Genomic DNA, 19,675 nt, shown 5'->3' with positions numbered 1-19,675 from the left:
GGTGTGGAACGAGGTGTACAGATAGTTCGGAATAGGAAGCCTAATCCGAACTACCTAGTCCGTGCTGCGTGTAGCCGTGGGCACAGAGTCCAAACTAGCCGGGATTTAAAAATGGCGGCGCCTGGCAAGATGCAAATGAAGCCCGGGAAATTCAAATCCCGGGCTTCATTTGCAACTTCGGTTGCCTACATTAACCACCCTAGTTCAAACTAGGGTGGTAGTGTACACATACCCTTAGGTGCTACAGGGCCACTTGTTGTTTTTAAAGTTACAGACTAACACGGCTACCCCTCTGAGTCTTCTTGTATATTTATTTTGGGAACAATGACCAAGACTGCATGTGATACTGAACTACAGGTTAAACCTCTCTAATCTGGCACTTTCTGGTCCAGCAACATCTGTGGTCTGACAGGATTGTAGTTAGCCAGATGTCCCCTTACAATGAGTGTGGCCAAATTTCCAACAATTCCATAAAGTTTGTTTACAACCACCAGTCCTGGCTCTCCGTGTTCTGTGCAGTTATTTAGCTCTAATTTACCCCACCGTGTCTTCTAAGTGCCCAGTAAGCAGTGGCAGTGTTGGTCATGCTGCTAGACAATACTGACCTCCCATAATCTTGAAAATTCTCTGGTCCTGAGGGTCCCAGACTGGAGATGTTCAACCGGTAGCACACCTCAACCAAAGGCCACACATGCAGACGTGCTCATGCTAGAATTGAATGGATAGTTTCAGAGAGGCTGACCTGTTTGAAAGAGAACAGGAATCCACAGCTATGCCATTACCGGAAAGGAAAGAAGTAACCTACACTGATCTGTCGCCATCCAGGCGCTGACTTCCAGCCAGCACCAGGCATGTCCACTCTGGAACATCAAAAAGTTCTCTTGTGCTTTGTAATAAGGCTGTATTTATTCTCTTCCCAGCGCTGCCTTGTCCATCCAACAGCTATTACACAGACTGTGCTTCTCCCTGCCCTGCGACATGCAATGACATCTACGCGCCCTCCCTGTGTGAAAAGCCAGACGAGTGTGCGGAAGGCTGTGTGTGCAGCGAGGGCTACGTGCTGAGCGATGACCAGTGTGTGCCACTGAGCGAGTGCGGTTGCAGGGATAAGGACGATAGCTACTACAGTGTAAGTAGTGTTCTACGCTGCAAACAGCTCATAAGCCGTCTGCCTCCTGCGCTGGAGGGTCGGTGTGGCCCACCAGGGTCGTGGGAGGGGGCCCTCCTGCTCTGGGTCAGTGGGCAGCCCCGGCGCCTCACTGCATCCTTGCCTAGTCTCACTTGGGGAATCAGCGGTATCAAGAGTTCGGGGCTCTGGCCTCTGGTCAGTCCACTCCTGCAGTCGCTACTTCCAGGGGCTTGGGTCTGTCACCAGGTCGAGCCGGGAGTCAATTATGCTGAGTGCTAGAGACAATAGTGAAGGGTTTCAGACCCAGTCCCGGGTTCAAGGTGGGGAGGTGGGGGACAGCAAACAGCCCTGAGGTACCAGGTTCAGTCCTGAGGGTACAGAGGGGCAGCAAACACAGAGCCCTGAGGTACCAGCCCAGGGCCGGGTTCGGGGGGGGGGGGGAACAGACAGTCCTGAGGTACCAGCCCAGGGCCGGGTTCGGGGGGGGGGGACACACAGACAGTCCTGAGGTACCAGCCCAGGGCCGGGTTCGGGGGGGGGGGCACACAGACAGTCCTGAGGGACCAGCCCAGGGCCGGGTTCGGGGGGGGGGGACACACAGACAGTCCTGAGGTACCAGCCCAGGGCCGGATTTGGGGGGGGGGCAGCACAGACAGTCCTGAGGTACCAGCCCAGGGCCGGGTTCAGGGGGGGGACACACAGACAGTCCTGAGGTACCAGCCCAGGGCCGGATTTGGGGGGGGGGCAGCACAGACAGTCCTGAGGGACCAGCCCAGGGCCAGGTTCGGGGGGGGGGGGACACACAGACAGTCCTGAGGTACCAGCCCAGGGCCGGGTTCGGGGGGGGACACACAGACAGTCCTGAGGTACCAGCCCAGGGCCGGGTTCGGGGGGGGGGACACACAGACAGTCCTGAGGTACCAGGCCAGGGTTGGGTTCGGGGGGGAGGACACACAGACAGTCCTGAGGGACCAGCCCAGGGCCGGGTTCGGGGGGGGGGGGACACACAGACAGTCCTGAGGTACCAGCCCAGGGCCGGGTTCGGGGGGGGGGGACACACAGACAGTCCTGAGGTACCAGCCCAGGGCCGGGTTCGGGGGGGGCAGCACAGACAGTCCTGAGGTACCAGCCCAGGGCCGGGTTCGGGGGGGGGGAAACAGACAGTCCTGACGTACCAGCCCAGGGCCGGGTTCGGGGGGGGGACACACAGACAGTCCTGAGGGACCAGCCCAGGGCCGGGTTCGGGGGGGGGGGACACAGACAGTCCTGAGGTACCAGCGGGTTCGGGGGGGGGCAGCACAGACAGTCCTGAGGTACCAGCCCAGGGTCGGGTTCGGGGGGGGGACACACAGACAGTCCTGAGGTACCAGCCCAGGGCCGGGTTCGGGGGGGGGGACACACAGACAGTCCTGAGGTACCAGCCCAGGGCCGGGTTCGGGGGGGGGACACACAGACAGTCCTGAGGTACCAGCCCAGGGCCGGGTTCAGGGGGGGGCAGCACAGACAGTCCTGAGGTACCAGCCCAGGGCCGGGTTCGGGGGGGGACACAGACAGTCCTGAGGTACCAGCCCAGGGTCGGGTTCGGGGGGGGGGGACAGACAGTTCTGAGGTACCAGCCCAGGGCCGGGTTCGGGGGGGGACACAGACAGTCCTGAGGTACCAGCCCAGGGCCGGGTTCGGGGGGGGACACACAGACAGTCCTGAGGTACCAGCCCAGGGCCGGGTTCGGGGGGGGGGGGGCAGCACAGACAGTCCTGAGGTACCAGCCCAGGGCCGGGTTCGGGGGGGGGGGACACACAGACAGTCCTGAGGTACCAGCCCAGGGCCGGGTTCGGGGGCGGGGACACAGACAGTCCTGAGGTACCAGCCCAGGGCCGGGTTCGGGGGGGGGGGGGGGCAGCACAGACAGTCCTGAGGTACCAGCCCAGGGCCGGGTTCGGGGGGGGGGGGACAGACAGTCCTGAGGTACCAGCCCAGGGCCGGGTTCGGGGGGGGGGGGGGGCAGCACAGACAGTCCTGAGGTACCAGCCCAGGGCCGGGTTCGGGGGGGGACACAGACAGTCCTGAGGTACCAGCCCAGGGCCGGGTTCGGGGGGGGGCACACAGACAGTCCTGAGGTACCAGCCCAGGGCCGGGTTCGGGGGGGGGGGGGGGGCGGACACAGACAGTCCTGAGGGACCAGCCCAGGGCCGGGTTCGGGGGGGGCAGCACAGACAGTCCTGAGGGACCAGCCCAGGGCCGCGTTCGGGGGGGGGGGCGGACACAGACAGTCCTGAGGGACCAGCCCAGGGCCGGGTTGGGGGGGGGGCAGCACAGACAGTCCTGAGGTACCAGCCCAGGGCCGGGTTGGGGGGGGGGCAGCACAGACAGTCCTGAGGTACCAGCCCAGGGCCGGGTTCGGGGGGGGCACACAGACAGTCCTGAGGTACCAGCCCAAGGCCGGGTTCAGGGGGGGGGCACACAGACAGTCCTGAGGTACCAGCCCAGGGCCGGGTTCGGGGGGGGGGGCACACAGACAGTCCTGAGGTACCAGCCCAGGGCCGGGTTCGGGGGGGGCACACAGACAGTCCTGAGGTACCAGCCCAGGGCCGGGTTCGGGGGGGGGCACACAGACAGTCCTGAGGTACCAGCCCAGGGCCGGGTTCGGGGGGGGGGGCAGCACAGACAGTCCTGAGGTACCAGCCCAGGGCTGGGTTCGGGGGGGGGGGCAGCACAGACAGTCCTGAGGTACCAGCCCAGGGCTGGGTTCGGGGGGGGGGGGTCACCACAGACAGTCCTGAGGTACCAGCCCAGGGCCGGGTTCGGGGGGGGGACACAGACAGTCCTGAGGGACCAGCCCAGGGCCGGGTTCGGGGGGACGACACACAGACAGTCCTGAGGTACCAGCCCAGGGCCGGGTTCGGGGGGGGGGACACAGACAGTTCTGAGGTACCAGCCCAGAGCCGGGTTCGGGGGGGGGGACACAGACAGTCCTGAGGTACCAGCCCAGGGCCGGGTTTGGGGGGGGGCAGCACAGACAGTCCTGAGGTACCAGCCCAGGGCTGGATTCGGGCGGGGGCAGCACAGACAGTCCTGAGGTACCAGCCCAGGGCCGGGTTCAGGGGGGGGCAGCACAGACAGTCCTGAGGTACCAGCCCAGGGCTGGGTTCGGGGCGGGGGGCAGCACAGACAGTCCTGAGGTACCAGCCCAGGGCCGGGTTCAGGGGGGGGCAGCACAGACAGTCCTGAGGTACCAGCCCAGGGCCGGGTTCAGGGGGGGGCAGCACAGACAGTCCTGAGGTACCAGCCCAGGGCCGGGTTCGGGGGGGGGACACACAGACAGTCCTGAGGTACCAGCCCAGGGCTGGGTTCGGGGGGGGGGACACAGACAGTCCTGAGGTACCAGCCCAGGGCCGGGTTCGGGGGGGGGCAGCACAGACAGTCCTGAGGTACCAGCCCAGGGCCGGGTTCAGGGGGGGGGACACAGACAGTCCTGAGGTACCAGCCCAGGGCCGGGTTCGGGGGGGGGCACACAGACAGTCCTGAGGTACCAGCCCAGGGCCGGGTTCGGGGGGGGGGCAGCACAGACAGTCCTGAGGTACCAGCCCAGGGCCGGGTTCGGGGGGGGGGCAGCACAGACAGTCCTGAGGGACCAGCCCAGGGCCGGGTTCGGGGGGGGGGGGGCGGACACAGACAGTCCTGAGGGACCAGCCCAGGGCCGGGTTGGGGGGGGGGGCAGCACAGACAGTCCTGAGGTACCAGCCCAGGGCCGGGTTGGGGGGGGGGCAGCACAGACAGTCCTGAGGTACCAGCCCAGGGCCGGGTTCGGGGGGGGGCACACAGACAGTCCTGAGGTACCAGCCCAGGGCCGGGTTCAGGGGGGGGGCACACAGACAGTCCTGAGGTACCAGCCCAGGGCCGGGTTCGGGGGGGGGGGCACACAGACAGTCCTGAGGTACCAGCCCAGGGCCGGGTTCGGGGGGGGGGCACACAGACAGTCCTGAGGTACCAGCCCAGGGCCGGGTTCGGGGGGGGCACACAGACAGTCCTGAGGTACCAGCCCAGGGCCGGGTTCGGGGGGGGCACACAGACAGTCCTGAGGTACCAGCCCAGGGCCGGGTTCGGGGGGGGGCAGCATAGACAGTCCTGAGGTACCAGCCCAGGGCTCGGTTCGGGGGGGGGGGCAGCACAGACAGTCCTGAGGTACCAGCCCAAGGCTGGGTTCGGGGGGGGGGGGCAGCACAGACAGTCCTGAGGTACCAGCCCAGGGCCGGGTTGGGGGGGGGGACACAGACAGTCCTGAGGTACCAGCCCAGGGCCGGGTTCGGGGGGGGGGACACAGACAGTTCTGAGGTACCAGCCCAGAGCCGGGTTCGGGGGGGGGGGGACACAGACAGTCCTGAGGTACCAGCCCAGGGCCGGGTTTGGGGGGGGCAGCACAGACAGTCCTGAGGTACCAGCCCAGGGCTGGATTCGGGGGGGGGCAGCACAGACAGTCCTGAGGTACCAGCCCAGGGCCGGATTCGGGGGGGGGCAGCACAGACAGTCCTGAGGTACCAGCCCAGGGCCGGATTCGGGGGGGGGCAGCACAGACAGTCCTGAGGTACCAGCCCAGGGCCGGGTTCAGGGGGGGGCAGCACAGACAGTCCTGAGGTACCAGCCCAGGGCTGGGTTCGGGGGGGGGGGGCAGCACAGACAGTCCTGAGGTACCAGCCCAGGGCCGGATTCGGGGGGGGGCAGCACAGACAGTCCTGAGGTACCAGCCCAGGGCCGGGTTCGGGGGGGGGCAGCACAGACAGTCCTGAGGTACCAGCCCAGGGCCGGGTTCGGGGGGGGGGGGGACACACAGACCGTCCTGAGGTACCAGGGCCGGGTTCGGGGGGACGGGGGGGTCACACAGCCGGGTCTCCCCGCCCTGCCGAGGCGCCGCCACACCCAGGCTCTCCATCGCGGCGGGGGGAAGAGACCCCCACGGCTCGGGGGGGGGATGCCGGCCCGCCCGCCCGCTGCCTCCCAGCCCAGCGCCCTGCCTGCCCCGGTCCCGCCTCAGCGCCTGCCAGGCTCTGGCCCAGCCAGTCCGGGGGGCTGCCCCTCCCGGCTCACCTGGCTCCACGGCAGGCGCCTGTCACGGGCCAGCGGTCCGGGCCGCTCCCTGGCTCTCCAAGGCCCAGCTCCCGCTCCAGAGGGGGGCGCGGGGCAGATCCGGCTGCTCCGGCGGCGGGGCGCTGACTGGCCCCCGGGAGGGCTGGCCTTGGATCGCTCTCGCCCACCTCCCGCTGTGCTGGGGCTGGGCTCCCCCCTCGGGGTCAGCGGGGGGCCGCTCTGACTGGCTGCAGGGACCACGCCCTTGGGTGGGAGCGGCCGGCTTCGGAGCAGCTCTGGCTCCGGGCGACGCCAGGGAAGCTGCAGTGCTCTGCTTTGGCAGCTCAGGCCAAGGGCTCACTGAGTCATCCCAGAGTCGGGCAGGGCAGGACCTCAGAGCCCTCTCAGCCATCCCCCATACTGAGACCGTAGCGCAGGTGGGCCCAGAGTCAGGGACCCCTGTTGAAAACATGGCTGCTGGTGATTTGCCAAAGGTCACTCTGGAGATTTGCCCTGTCCTGTTGTATGTCTAAAGCAGCACACACGAGGCAGTTCAACCAGCAGGTCTGTTGTCACTGTAGTGTGGTAGCAAAGTGGAGGAAAGATGAGTCTGCTGCGGAGAATCCAAAGGGAACGTATTTATTGAGTGGGGATTTCTCTGTGGCCTTAACGCAGCCAGTGGAGTCTGGCTTCCCCACGCAGGCTCGCCAGCAGACTGGGCAGCCAAGGAACAGCCTGTACAGTAGGTGACTGTTGACTTGCTCCGATGTGAATCGCAGGAGAGCAGGGTAGTGTCATTGACCCAGCCTCGTTCCCGCAGGCGGGGGAGAGCTGGATAACTGCCCATTGTACCTACAAGTGCAAGTGTCAGAAGGACAACATCATCAAGTGCCAGCCCTATGGCTGCGATGCTTCAGAGGTCTGTGTCCTCAACAACAAGGGGAAATACCACTGTAAACCAACAGGTATGTGCAAGTGGGGCCGGGCAGCTGTGGGGGGAGGCATGGGGCTGGGCGCCAAGGGTTGTTTCCCAAGGGAGAGCCATTCACCAGTGCAAAGCAGCTTTGGAAGGAGGAGTAAGTCAGAGCCGGTCTTAGGGGCGGGCGAGCCAGGCGGTTGCCTGGGGCCGCTGACAGAGCCGGTCTTAGCTGCAGGCCGCGACCACATTTCAACCCAACCTCCCGAACTCCCCGACCCTTTTTGATGTCTGTTTTGTTTGTTTGCTTGATAAATTTTCCCCGGCTTTTTTTTTCCCCCCGGGGCTGCCAATTGGTTAGGACTGGCCCTGGTAATAGTAACGTATGTCCACGCTATGGCCTCTCGACACTGCACTGCACAGGGCTTCTAATGCAAACGAGGATTGGCCCCCAGCACTTTGGAAAAGGATAAGTGAATACAAAACATCACAGGACACAAGGGCCCTGATCCTCCATGGCCTTGCTCATTCTCCTGCAGAAAGGTGGGGCAAATGGGGCGTACAATGCTCACACACGAGCAGGGCAGGGAGTTCCACTGACTTTGCCCAGCTTGAAATGATGGCGCAAGGCGTAAAGCAGTGGAGAATCAGGCTCCCAGGAAGGGTGATCCCTTTCAGTCCTGCCTGTTTGAATGGTTGAGAGGACGTGGCCAGGTCTCAGCTTGCTGCGTGAGCTGCTCTCCTCACAGACGCTGAATTTGTGAGGTGAAAGGGAAAACCAGACTGATGTATTTTTAAATAGAAACTCGCCTGATATTTGGTTGGTAATAAGGATGGTAAGAGGTGGGTAACAAGGCAATCAAGTCATTGATACAATTTATATCGACTACACGGTTAGTTAATGAGGGAAGGCATATCCCCCCACTGTAGTTCTGCAGTTTTAACATAGAAAGAGCCGGGCACACAGGCAGCCTAGTTCCTACTACATTTAAACTGCAGAGCTGCAGTGGGGGTATCTCCTGGACCTGGGACTAGCCAGGACTGAACCGGGATTGCTTAGTCCTGGCCAGGGGCAGCCCGTGAGCCTTGGCAAACTAGGCAGTTGCCTAGGGCGTCGCCAGCCTGGGCGCCTGATGATCACATCACAGGGTGCCAGGGCGCCCCGTGATTACGTCACGGCCATTGACGGCCATGCAGGCAGGGGTGCCGATCGCGCCTTCCGCCTGGGGCACCAGCTGCTACAGCCGGCCTTGGGCCGCTCCTGGTCCTGGCACATGTTGGGTCCAGTGGCGGGGGGTCTCAGCGGGGAGTGGGGAGGGCAGCTGGCTCTCAGGAGCAGGGCCAGGACCTTGCACACGCTGGCAGAAGAGTTTAACTGCAACCGTGACTGATAAGCTGATACTGGTTAAATGGTTAAACTCTTATATCCCTACCGCCTCCCCTCCCCATCTGTGCTCTCCTAATACTCTGGCGGCACCAGAATGAACCTGTGCGTAGGAGAGGTGGGGATTTGGACTGAGTCTGGCCCCTGCATGGGATGATCAAAGAGGGGAGAAGACTCTGTGCATCACTGCCCTTCCCCTTTTCACACCTGCATGGGGGTCAGATACACCCTGACCCTCTATTGCTTTTGCCCAGTGTGCAAAGTGGCTGGGTTGCAAGATAGGAGTAAAGATAAAGACCTCCGAGGTGGGGCGAGGTGGGTCAGAGCCAGACAGAATGACATTTCAAATACAGACATGCCCTGTGCAAGCCCCCGCATTGTGTTGCAACTTGCTGAAATGCTGCTGTCAGGCAGTGACCAAATTGGCACTTCTCAGAGGCCACGTTAAGCCCACGACAGTGTTTGGGGAGACTCGCTCCTTGGCAGGGGGTCTGCATGCACCATCTCCCCAGGCCTGGGAACCACTCAAACCTTGCCCTTGCCCCGGCCCCGAGGAGTCCCCGGCTCAGCACAGGGATGAGTTTCACTGTCTGTCAGCTGGTCTGTGTGTCCATGTTGTGGCCACTGGGCTATCTTCGCTTTCCCAGGTTAGCAATGGTCATAACTCACCAGCCCCAGCACAGCCTCTGCCCTGTGGGACTGGACGCTAAGGTTCTCTGTTCTCTGTTAGGCTTTGGGAAATGCCTCGTCATTGGAGACCCACACTACATGACGTTTGATGGCTTGATGCATCACTTCCAAGGCAAAAAGACATATGTGCTGTCTCAGACGGTCTCCAGCATCTCTGACCGTCTGCCAGCCTTCAGCATCGAGGGGAAGAACAAGCTAGTGACTAAAAGGCCAGACCTTTCCTTTCTCCAGGAGATACATATCAGCGTTTACAATCACACCGTGTGGTTGGGGCAGAAGAAGCAGCTAGTGGTAAGAAGTGCATGGAGCTGCACACACCGTTGTTTTTCTGTGTAACATCAAAAAACGTGGAGTAATCAGTAGGGATTCCTGACCATTTATAAGGGGTGTGGTCGCCTTGGGTTTCTAGACTGCAGCAGACTCTCTCGTGGTCGCTGAATGGGCCTCAGACGAGCATAAATGCTGCTGTCTGGTTCCAAAATGGACTTGAAGCATAACCACGGGACTCTGCTGGGTGTCTGCTCACAGAGAAATCGCTTGTTGGCCTCAGGAATGATGTGTGAGTACAGACACTGGGCTGTATGGAAGTAGGCACTGCACAGAACACCCAGCACTGGATCTGGGCCCATCCTGAAAACCAGCAGCTCACAATGGGTCTCAGCATCTCATCATGCTTGACCTACATTATGCCAGTATCCTTCACAGCTGCCTGTGAGGTAGTGAATAGGGATAGATGGGGAAACTGAGGCACGGAGCAGTCAAGGGACTTGATGATGATGGGAGTGTCAGGGCTGGGTTTAAAATCCCTGAGTGCCTGGCTCACAGTCTCATTTAGTGAGGTCGATAAGCAACAGGGCACTCTGAACCCAACAGTCGGCTCTTCCCAGCAATGACTTGCAGCTATGCCTGGTTCACAGGGATGGCTTCCCAGCATGGAATCACTAATGGTGCGCCTTGTGCTGCTGTGAACACTCCTGGCAGTGAAAGCGAGGAGCGCTGTTCAGTGGCACAAACCCTGCTGACATTCAGGGTGTGTCTACACTGCAGAGTTTTGTCAGAAAACCCTTCAATTATGTCCACACTGCAATCACGTTCTTTCAACAAAAAATCGAAAGAACAGAGGGGTTTTTCCGACATTGGTAAGCCTCTTTCTACAAGGAAGAAGCCTTTTTCCGAAAGAGCTCTTTCGGAAAAAGGCATGTGTGGATAGGGAAGAGGGAATTCTTCCAGAAGAAGAGGAGAAAGCGCAGGTGCCCTGGTGGCCACTCCACCCGTAGTAATCACAGCTGAAATGAGAGAGAGCGTCCATTCAGTCTGGATGCTATCTTTCGAAAAAGCAGATCACTTTTCTGATGCATTGTGGCAGTGTGGATGCTGTCTTTTGGAAGAAGTTTTTTTCAGAAGATCTCTTCCGGGAAAGCTTCTTCCGAAAGAATCCTGCAGTCTAGATGTAGCCAAAGGGAGTGAGATGGGGAGAGTGAGAGGAGAGAGAGAGAGAGAACAGCCTCAGGATTGCTAACCTGGGGTGTGCAGAAATCAGGAGTCAGGCCACAGAAATCACAAGATTGCCTTAAAAATCAGGGTGGTTTGTAAAAAATAATAAATTCCGTGTCGTGTTGCTTTGCCTTTTTAAGATTTAAGGGTCACATTTTCCAGCTTTTCTCCAAGGGATGCTCATTCACTTCTTTATTTGTTACTGAAAACTGAGGTTCCCCTGGGCTTCCCTGCCTACTGGTGTTGGTTCTTTGCAAACACCACCAAACATCACAAGATTCACAATAACACCGAGATCTGGCTTCACTAGTACGGAAGAGAAAGCACATAATGATACTGCAGGAATTATATTGCCTTACGCACACTATCATCATCACTTACTAGTACACATTTTGCTTATGGAAATGTGTCAACTTCTTTTCTAGCCAAAAACCAGAAGTCTCCCAAAGTGGTGTGAAAATACTGAAATTCAGCTCAGTCCATACCACATTTAGAGCTAGGCACTGAAGATCAGTTGTTTATGGCTATGGCTGTCTGAAAATTTCATTACAAAATCTGAAACCAGAAAATATAGCTGTGTGCTCCAGACCTCAGCTGGGAGCAGGTTTGAATGTGATCCGTCCACTGAGTTATAAATAATTCTCTCTCTGTTAGGTGGATGGAGTGAACACCATTCCCCCAGCCCAGCCTCATGAAGGTCTTCGCATATACCAGAAACCAATGAGAATCTACCTGGAGACAGATTTTGGCTTATCACTCAGCTACGATGGTGTTGAAAACTTAGGTAAGAACAATCAAGAGAACCCCCTGTAGAATGCATCGAATGCCACGTCCTATAGGAGAGGCCAATCCCAGAGGAACCTGCGAACTTGCCTTGTCTAACTACAAGATTCTTCTTTGCAGCGTGAAATCCCAGATAACCGTGGGCAGATTACTTCCCAGGAACTAGAGAGCCAGCAAAGCCGGCACCTTCTGCCTGGCTCCCCCAAATAGCCTTGGTTTGGGTAGAATGGGGCCTGGGTGCAGACTGTTCCTAGCTTTGTTAATGCAGCACTGACACCTGATGGAGGTTTAGCAAAAGCAAACAACCGAATTTGCTCCTGAGATCAATGGACAAAGGTTGGACCAGACCCTTGGCTGATTTTCCAAATGGCCAGTGAAGTTTGGTGCTTTGCCCCAAGCCCTAGGGCTGCAGTGGGGGCACTCACTACCTCTCCCCTTCTCAGAAGCCCCCCTTAATAGATCTGGGGCCCTTCTCACTTGCACCCATTTTACATGACTACATCTCCATTGACTTGAATGCCTTTATTCCTGACTTGCAGCAGAGGTACAGGAGACCAGAATCCTGCCATATTACATAAGCAAGGTGGCTAGGGAGTATGTGTCTGTGGGGGGGTGCTTATTCCCATACTCCTAGTCACAAAGCCTTAAAATCCCAGTCGTCCTGCAGGAAGGGAAGGTCTGCTTTCCAGGAACTCAGTGATATCCAATAGAATGCACCCTGCAGGGCGGGAGATCCCTTAGGTTAAGTCTGCACTGCAATAAAAAACCCACGGCACCAAGCCTGAGCCAGCTGACTTGGGCTTCCGGGGGTAAAAATAGCAGTGTAGTCACATGGACTCAGGCTAAAGCCCCGGCGCTGAGACCCACCCTCTCCACAGGGCCTCAGATCCCAGGCTCCAGCGTGAGCCCAAACAGCTGCTCTGCTATTTTTAGCTTGGCACCCCACAAGCCTGAGTCAGCTGACCAGGCAAGCCGCAGTGTGCAGCAGGTTGTTTAATGCCGAGTAGGCATATGTCCCAGAGAGCTGAGTCACCAGGATACGTGGGCTGGTCTCTCCCCCCGGCACAGGGCTCCTGCCACGGCATCAGCCTATGGTATGGCTCACGACGCGAGGCTGCCTGCTATTCCATTCCACATCCCTGGTGCACTTGTGACTACAGGTTTCTTTCCTTCTGGCCCCATTAGATATGGTCCTGGCCAACACCTACAAGAACAAAGTCGAAGGCCTGTGCGGCAACTTTGATGGGAAGTATAAAAACGACTTTACCAAGCCAGACGGCACTCGCGTCCAGGATGTGGACGTGTTTGGGGAGAGCTGGAAAGTCCCCGTCACAAGAACAGTCTCCCGCCGCAGGTACTGGCCCTACATAAATACGGAGCAGGCTGTGGGGGGGAGAGGGGGCAGTTGTGTCCAGGAGCCAGATACAGAGTCGGTTTGGCCTTCAGGCACCTGCCAACGGCCCACTAGTGCCAGTGGCATTGAAGAGAGATTGCACCTTTGAGGTACTTTTCTCTTAGTCCGGCAGTGTCCCAGAGGCCATCACCCGAGAGGGCTCTGGTGGGCTGGGGCGGGAACTGCAAGTGAACTCTCCCAGCTGCTGTCTGCAGCATATCCCACTGGCTGGCCGCAACTGCCCCACCGACTTTAGCGCCGCGAATCATTGCAAGGGAGGTGTTTCGATACCGCGCTGGAGTGTGCTCACCCGTCTCCCTCAGCCTCGTGCCAGGCCAGGCCTAGCCGCCTTGCCCTAGCCATGGCACTCCGGCCAACCTTTGACTCATTGCAGGCGAGACGTCCTTTCCGATGAGCAGCTGGACGCTCTCGAGTTAAACACGGGGCTCACCAGAGGGTGCAGTTCCAGCCAGCTGAGCCTTGTGAACTCCACTTCCAAGTGTGGGATTCTTACCGATCCAAACGGCCCCTTTGCGAAGTGTCACCCCAACGTCTCCGTCAGCTTCTCCCAGATGTGAGTATCCTGGGGGCGTGCGCCGCTCTCAGTCACGGTCTCCGGGTCGTTCAGGGCCTGACCCTGGCAAGCAACGCCTGCGTACCCCCTGGGCACTGAGCGGGACTGGAGGATCAGGCCCAAGATCTGCATTAACAAGGCCTGAGCATCGGCCTATGCATACCGACCGTTGCGTTTGTCGGGCGAGGAATTCGCAGTGACCGCGCTCTGAACGGAGCTTTCCTCTTGTCCCCAGCCACGCCTGCAAGGGGAACCCTGGCACCTGCAAGCTGGGCTTCAGAGACACGAGGGAGATGGGGGGGAAGGAATATCCCTTACTGAACCAACAATGCCTGTGGGGGTGAGAGCCGCCCGAGTCTCACGCTTGTGCAGCTGTGTGTGGCTCTAGGGCTTGTCTCTCACGAGCAAACATGGTGCCAGTGACAGAACTTGCCTGGGACCAACACGGCTGCACCCCATGGTATACAGGGGGAGCCTAAGGGATTTAGGAACCAAATGCATATTAATCTGGGTGCCTAATTCTAGAGTCCTAGAACCCCCGGGCCGGCAGAGACCTCAGGAGGCATCGAGTCCAACCCCTTGCCCACAGCAGGACCAACCCAACTCAGTCACCCCAGCCAGCACTTCCTCCTTGGCAATCCCAGCTGTAATGGCTGGCAGCTTGCAGCGCGCAGCCACTCAGGGGCGATAGCAATCCTCCCCCGGCAACGTCGCTGTCCCGCCCTAACCCCCGTGCAGATGAGGGATGTTGACCATCGAGTCTCTGACGAATTGATAGTCGGTGCATTGTGCAACGAGCAACTCTCGGGCTGGTGATACACTTCAAAGGCGAAAGCGCCGTGTGGAGCCCAGGATCAGCTGGAGGTTGACCCCGGGCCCCATGCGGCGCTGCCACTTTGAAACGCAGTGAGACGCACGGCATCAGGCTTCTCGCGGCATTTCAAAGTGGCAGCGCCCCATGGAGCCCAGGGTCTGGCCCCAGGCTCCATGTGGTGCTGCGGCTTTGAAGTACCTCTTTCCAACAGAGGCAGCATGGGGGGGGGGGAGCGACTAGTCGACTAGCCAATTGACGAGTCCTTCCCATCCCGTGCAGACAGGGCTGTGTTGGCCAGGCGGCTGCTCCTGTCCATACCGCCACCACCTCTCACAGAGATGGAGTAACCATGCTGACAGGAGCTCTGCTGTTCGCACACTAGCAGCTTCCCTGCAGCACTATGCGGTGCCAGTGCAGCATTTAGACCTGCCCTGACATGGGAGTGTCCTCAAAACAGAGCGGCACGAGGCCATCCCTTGTCTCCTCGCCAACAGCCACTCACTGACACCAGGAACAGCGTGGACAGGGTGGCCCTGCTCTGAAATGCCCTCCCGTCCCTGTCTCTTCGCGGGTGGGCACACACGCTGCACGCCAGCAGCAGCTGCAGAACCTGCGCCTCATCTTCCCAAGGGCCCCGTTTCCTCCTCTCGCACGTTCCTCAGCCAGCCGTGCCCAGGGTGCTTGAGAGGGCTCCAATGGGGAGTCCAGGGCAAAGCAGCTGGCAGTGCTGTAACCATTGTTTTGGGCACGCAGGGGCTGTGTCTTTGACCTGTGTGCGGAAGCTGATAACAGTGCTGTGCTGTGTCGGCATCTGGAGCAGTACGCACAGACCTGTCAGCAGAACGGGGTCACTCTGGAAAACTGGAGACAGCAGACGTCTTGTGGTGAGAACAATCAGAGTCCTTTATCGGACCCAGAAATCTGGGTTTGCCGCTAGGAAGAATCCACAGGATCTGAGGTTTGGCTCTTTTAGAGTCAGCACTTTTCCTCTCAGCTCTTGTGGTGCCTTCGCATGGCTCCTGGGGCACAGGCCAGTTAGAAAGTTGGGCAACCAGCCCCCCTCTTCTGACCCGTCCCTCTCAGTCCTGTGCTGGCTTGTCTGTCCCCTGCTTCAGCAAGGTGCTTGACCGAGCTAGGAGATCAATGTTTTTCCCGTCCCATGAACATTCTTAAGAGACTCTGTAATTTTCTCATCTCGAATCAGGATGAAAAGCCAAATCTTGAAAATGTTCACAAACCACAAGTCTGTTGGGGTCAACTGAATCGCTTCAATTTGATCATTTTGAAACGTTTTGCTTCAGGTTTAACGGTTTTGTCTATATTTACTGCAATTTTGGAACAGAAAGTCATTTTGACTTGAAAAAACCAAAAACTCTTCATTTTATAAATGCCAAAAAGGGACATTTTGAAACTTTCCCCCCAAACCGATTGAGTCAGAAGATTCATCAGAGCCATGTGGGGTTTGCAGACAGGCAGGTTCGGTCAAGCCGCGTTTTTTTGGAGAATAAAACCATTCACCAAAAAATTCCCAACCCGCTCACATGGCAATTCTATGCCTGGGAATGGTCCCATTGAGATCACTGAACTGCAGACCTGAGAGTGGGAAGCACGTGCAGAATTAATTCTGCCATTTCCTGACTTTCCAGTGCTTGATCTGCAACCGTAATGTTCTTCTAACACCTACGTGATCCATTTCACCTACCTCTGAAATGCAGCCACCTCTGGGTAGGAAAGGCAGAGCCGTGGTTCAGGCCTGGGGGGAAGAATGCCTTCAGTACACATTCCCAGGCAGTAGCAGCTTCTGATATCCTCTGACTCCTGGGTTTTATTGCAGAGATGCAGTGTCCCCTGAACAGCAAGTACAGCAGCTGCATGAGCGCGTGCCCGGATTCCTGCAGCAACCTGGCGGCCTCCTCCGAGTGCGAGGCCCCCTGCGTTGAAGGCTGCGAATGCCTCTCTGGATACGTCCTCAGTGGCTATAACTGTGTGCCCTACAAGGAGTGCGGCTGCACCTTCCTCGGCACATACTATCAGGTACAGTAGGAAGGTGCCGCACTGGCAGGGGTGACGCCGAGCAGTGCTCCCTGGTTAGTTACTCTCACCCCTTCCCGCTCTTGCGGGCATGCAGCTCTGGGCCCTGGGGAGAGGGAAGGCCAGGAAGGGAGCAGCAGGCACTGCGAGTGTATCTGACGCGCTGTGCGTGGGAAGCGTGCCCTTGGCGATCTCCGGTGCTTGCTTGGTGAAGCCTGTGTCAATATGTCCCGTCGCTGCTCTGAACAATGGCACATGGGAATCCAGGGGCAAGGTTTCCCTGATGTTACAAAACTTCTGATTCGTGCCCTCGCTGGGGCCCGTCCTGTCAGTGGGGCTGACACGGGACGTGTTCAAAAGCTGGCAGAACTAGCCCCTGCGTGAAGAGCTCTGTAAGCAGGGCCTGACCTCACGGAAGCTGCTTCACGCGCTTGCGGAAGGACAGGAAGCAGCTCCATAGCTTTGCGCTGAAACGCTGTCACCAGGACTGAGCCAGCCAGCTCTGAGCGGGCCTCCAAGGGACATGCTGGGTCTGTGCCAGAGGCTGACACATCTAGATGGCCAGAAGCCCCCGCTGGCTAGCGGCTCAGTGGGCTGCTCCTATGTCTGGTCCCAAGTCTAATGGGACGTTGCTGGCTGCCCCACGTGCTGAGCTGGGGCGAGGACTCCATCGCTCTCTCAGACCCACTGGCGGCCTTTTGACTTGGGCCCTCCTTGAGTCCTTAGCGGGCCTGGGCCACAGGGGTTTCTAGGCTGCTGGTTTGTTTTCTGTACGTACCTTCCCCACACTGCAAAGGGCCTGCTCCTGCCCCCACTGATGTGAATGGCAGATTGGTACAGACTTCTTGGGACCTGGACTGGGTCCCTGTTTCATCTTCCTGTTGTCGGCTGGTTTGAGTCGATGCCTCTGACTCTTAGCTGTTCTCTTGTAGGCTGGAGAAAAGTTCACGACTGAGGACTGCTCGCAGACGTGTGTGTGCACAGAAAGTTCCAGCATCGCCTGTTCCAGGGCAACGTGCGCACGCAGCGAGATCTGCGCCGTCGCTAACTTCACTCGCGGGTGCTATGCGCGTGAGTCAGTCGCTGGCCACGGCGCGTGGCCTTTGCTGGTGTTTGTCGCTAGGGGTGGGGATGGGGGAGCATGTCCCTCTCACCGCCAGAAGCTGATTCAATCAGAGCTGTCACCTCCCCAACACTGTCTGTACAGAGAAACCATTGGGACTGGAACCCAGGACGAACATCCCTAATCGAGCTGTTATGGGAGACAGGCCTCAAATAAGGATTCCCTAAAATACTGGGCAGGTCCAGAATGGCCAGTTACTGGAACCTACAGCAGACGGCAGCCTGGGCACAGGCAGTCCTGAGATGCTCACGTGTTTCTCTCGTTCTCCAGCTGGCCCATGCCTGGCGGATCCTTGTGACAATGGGGGGATTTGTACGGAGGCTACAGACCAATCCAGCAACAGCTCTGCCAACTTCAGCTGCGTGTGCCCGGAAGGGTACCAGGGCCTTCGCTGTGAAGATGAAGTGATCACACAAGGTAAAAAGCGATTTGGGGCATCACTGGCAAAGCGAGGTGCTGCAGGGGCCAATGCCGTGTGCGCTGAGTATGGGAGGGAGGGCCCGGTGGTCACAGAAAAGTGCTGTTCTCGGTCACACTGGTGCTAATCTGAGTTGCTCTGCTGACGTCAGTGCAGTGATGAGGCCAGGAAAGAGCAGGATCAGGCCCGTGCCGTGTGTTTAGGGCACTAGATTTAACCAGCCTGGGCTAAGGGCCCAATCCTGCACCCAGTGAAGCCCTGTACAGCACTCCCGTGTGTTAGGGCCTGCAGGGTCAGGTCCCGAGAGTCAATGGGAGGATTGCCTCTGTGCCAAGCAGGACTCACACTGCAGGCCTTCCAGCTGAATAGCATCGTCTCGGTAACGCTGGACTGCTTAGGAGAGCAGCTCATCATCATTAGCTGGGCTGGCCGTGCCACACCCTGCTGGGTTAGGAGAGGCCTTGGCACACCTGCTTTGGGATGGCATCATGGCTGGGGCTCCAACTGCCTTGCCCAGGGAGTATTCACATCACACCAGGCACCTGCACTGCTGCATTGGGGTATGCGTAGCACAGCCTCCTGCAGCGCACAGCCCTGCTCGCTGCCGAAGGCGCATGCGCCGGATCACCGTGGTGCAGTTGTGGGTGCTATCTGGGGGGGAGAGGGCAAGAACTCCCACAAGGGAGGAGCTGGTCTGTAGAGCCCTGCAGAGATGCAAATGTTTCCGTGTCTGCAACAATGATCCGTGGACTTGCACACGTGCGGATGTGCGTACCCGCCGGTACAAAGCGGGTTTGCAGGGCTCCGCTCCTCTGCTGTGTCCTCAACTGGGCTTCTGTATCCCCCTCAGTTAACAAGCCTAAACCACCCGTGGACCCTCTAGTCTACATCCTTGTGGGAATTGCAGCAGGAATCCTCGTCCTCGCCGTGCTCATCGCCCTGGCTGTGTGGCTAGCCAAGTCAAGGTACGGGGTGTCCATGTCACGGTGGGTCGGCTCTCAGGGCGTTCACATGGCTCCCATGCCTCAAACCAGCATGGGCTCAGATAGCTCAAGGCACCATGCGATGTCATGTCTGATCTCCAGAGGAGGGACAGGGCTGCAGCTTTTTACTCTTTGTTCACTTTTCTGTACAGAAATAACAGGAAAAACGCACTGGAATTCCCCAGGAGGAATCTGTCTTTGAACCAGTCCAGGGACTCGTTGGACCAGGACACACACCGGCCAGACTACAACTACATGGTGAATGCTGCCTTCGCTCAGGATGAAAATCAACCACGTTTTAATTAGTGGCATTTTTTTTCTTCTACCTGATTTTTTTTTTTTTTGCTGTTGTATTCTAATAAGTATTTCTAATGTTAAGCAATAATAATTTCTAATAAATTATTTCTAATAAAGTATTTCTTGGATGCTCTGGTATGCTCTCTTCTTCCTAAATATCTCCTGCAAACTTGTTAGAGATCCCATTGAGTTCAGCGGCACTGTTTGTGTGAGTCAGGCCTGGCTGGAATTCACCTCGTGCAAGGGCTAGCAACAACTATTTCCCTCATGACCTAGACACAGTAACGCCCCACTTCCGCCCCAAGAACCTAGTGCTGGCTCCGCACACATCTCCACTGAAATCAAAAGGTTACCTTGATTACACCAAGAGGGTTTGAGCTAGATCTATTTGTCCGTCTTGCGTTGTTTTTGCTGTTGATTATATAGGGGCTGAGCAATAAAGTTCCTTTGTTCCTGCTGTAATGTTATTTACCCTCTTGTGCATGGGCACGTGCATGGGCACATGCACACACACACGCACGTGCACACACACTCTTCTGTGCTGATTCATTCACGTCCCATCAGCCAGGAGAGCATTTGGAAGCT

The 19,675-nt window shown here is 58.3% G+C and overlaps 1 protein-coding gene across 1 annotated transcript in view; it reads left to right on the top strand.

The window, feature by feature from the left end:
* LOC102451664 (IgGFc-binding protein-like) overlaps nt 1–19,237 on the top strand; it is a 113,108-nt gene extending 93,871 nt beyond the window's left edge. The window contains exons 122-133 of the mRNA XM_089780988.1: nt 921–1,129; nt 7,011–7,155; nt 9,221–9,471; nt 11,329–11,458; nt 12,643–12,811; nt 13,245–13,424; nt 14,992–15,122; nt 16,073–16,272; nt 17,202–17,340; nt 17,663–17,809; nt 18,661–18,775; nt 18,946–19,237. Coding sequence (XP_089637114.1) covers nt 921–1,129; nt 7,011–7,155; nt 9,221–9,471; nt 11,329–11,458; nt 12,643–12,811; nt 13,245–13,424; nt 14,992–15,122; nt 16,073–16,272; nt 17,202–17,340; nt 17,663–17,809; nt 18,661–18,775; nt 18,946–19,099 — 1,970 coding nt within the window. The 3' untranslated portion in view covers nt 19,100–19,237. The remainder of the gene's footprint in view (nt 1–920; nt 1,130–7,010; nt 7,156–9,220; nt 9,472–11,328; nt 11,459–12,642; nt 12,812–13,244; nt 13,425–14,991; nt 15,123–16,072; nt 16,273–17,201; nt 17,341–17,662; nt 17,810–18,660; nt 18,776–18,945) is intronic.
* Nucleotides 19,238–19,675: the final 438 nt, after the last annotated feature.

The sequence above is a fragment of the Pelodiscus sinensis genome, chromosome 10 (genome assembly GCF_052426305.1).
Source record: "Pelodiscus sinensis isolate ZL-2025 chromosome 10, ASM5242630v1, whole genome shotgun sequence".
Taxonomy (NCBI): domain Eukaryota; kingdom Metazoa; phylum Chordata; order Testudines; family Trionychidae; genus Pelodiscus; species Pelodiscus sinensis.
Note: the sequence above shows the minus strand (reverse complement) of the source record. Positions and strands in the feature narration are given on the sequence as shown.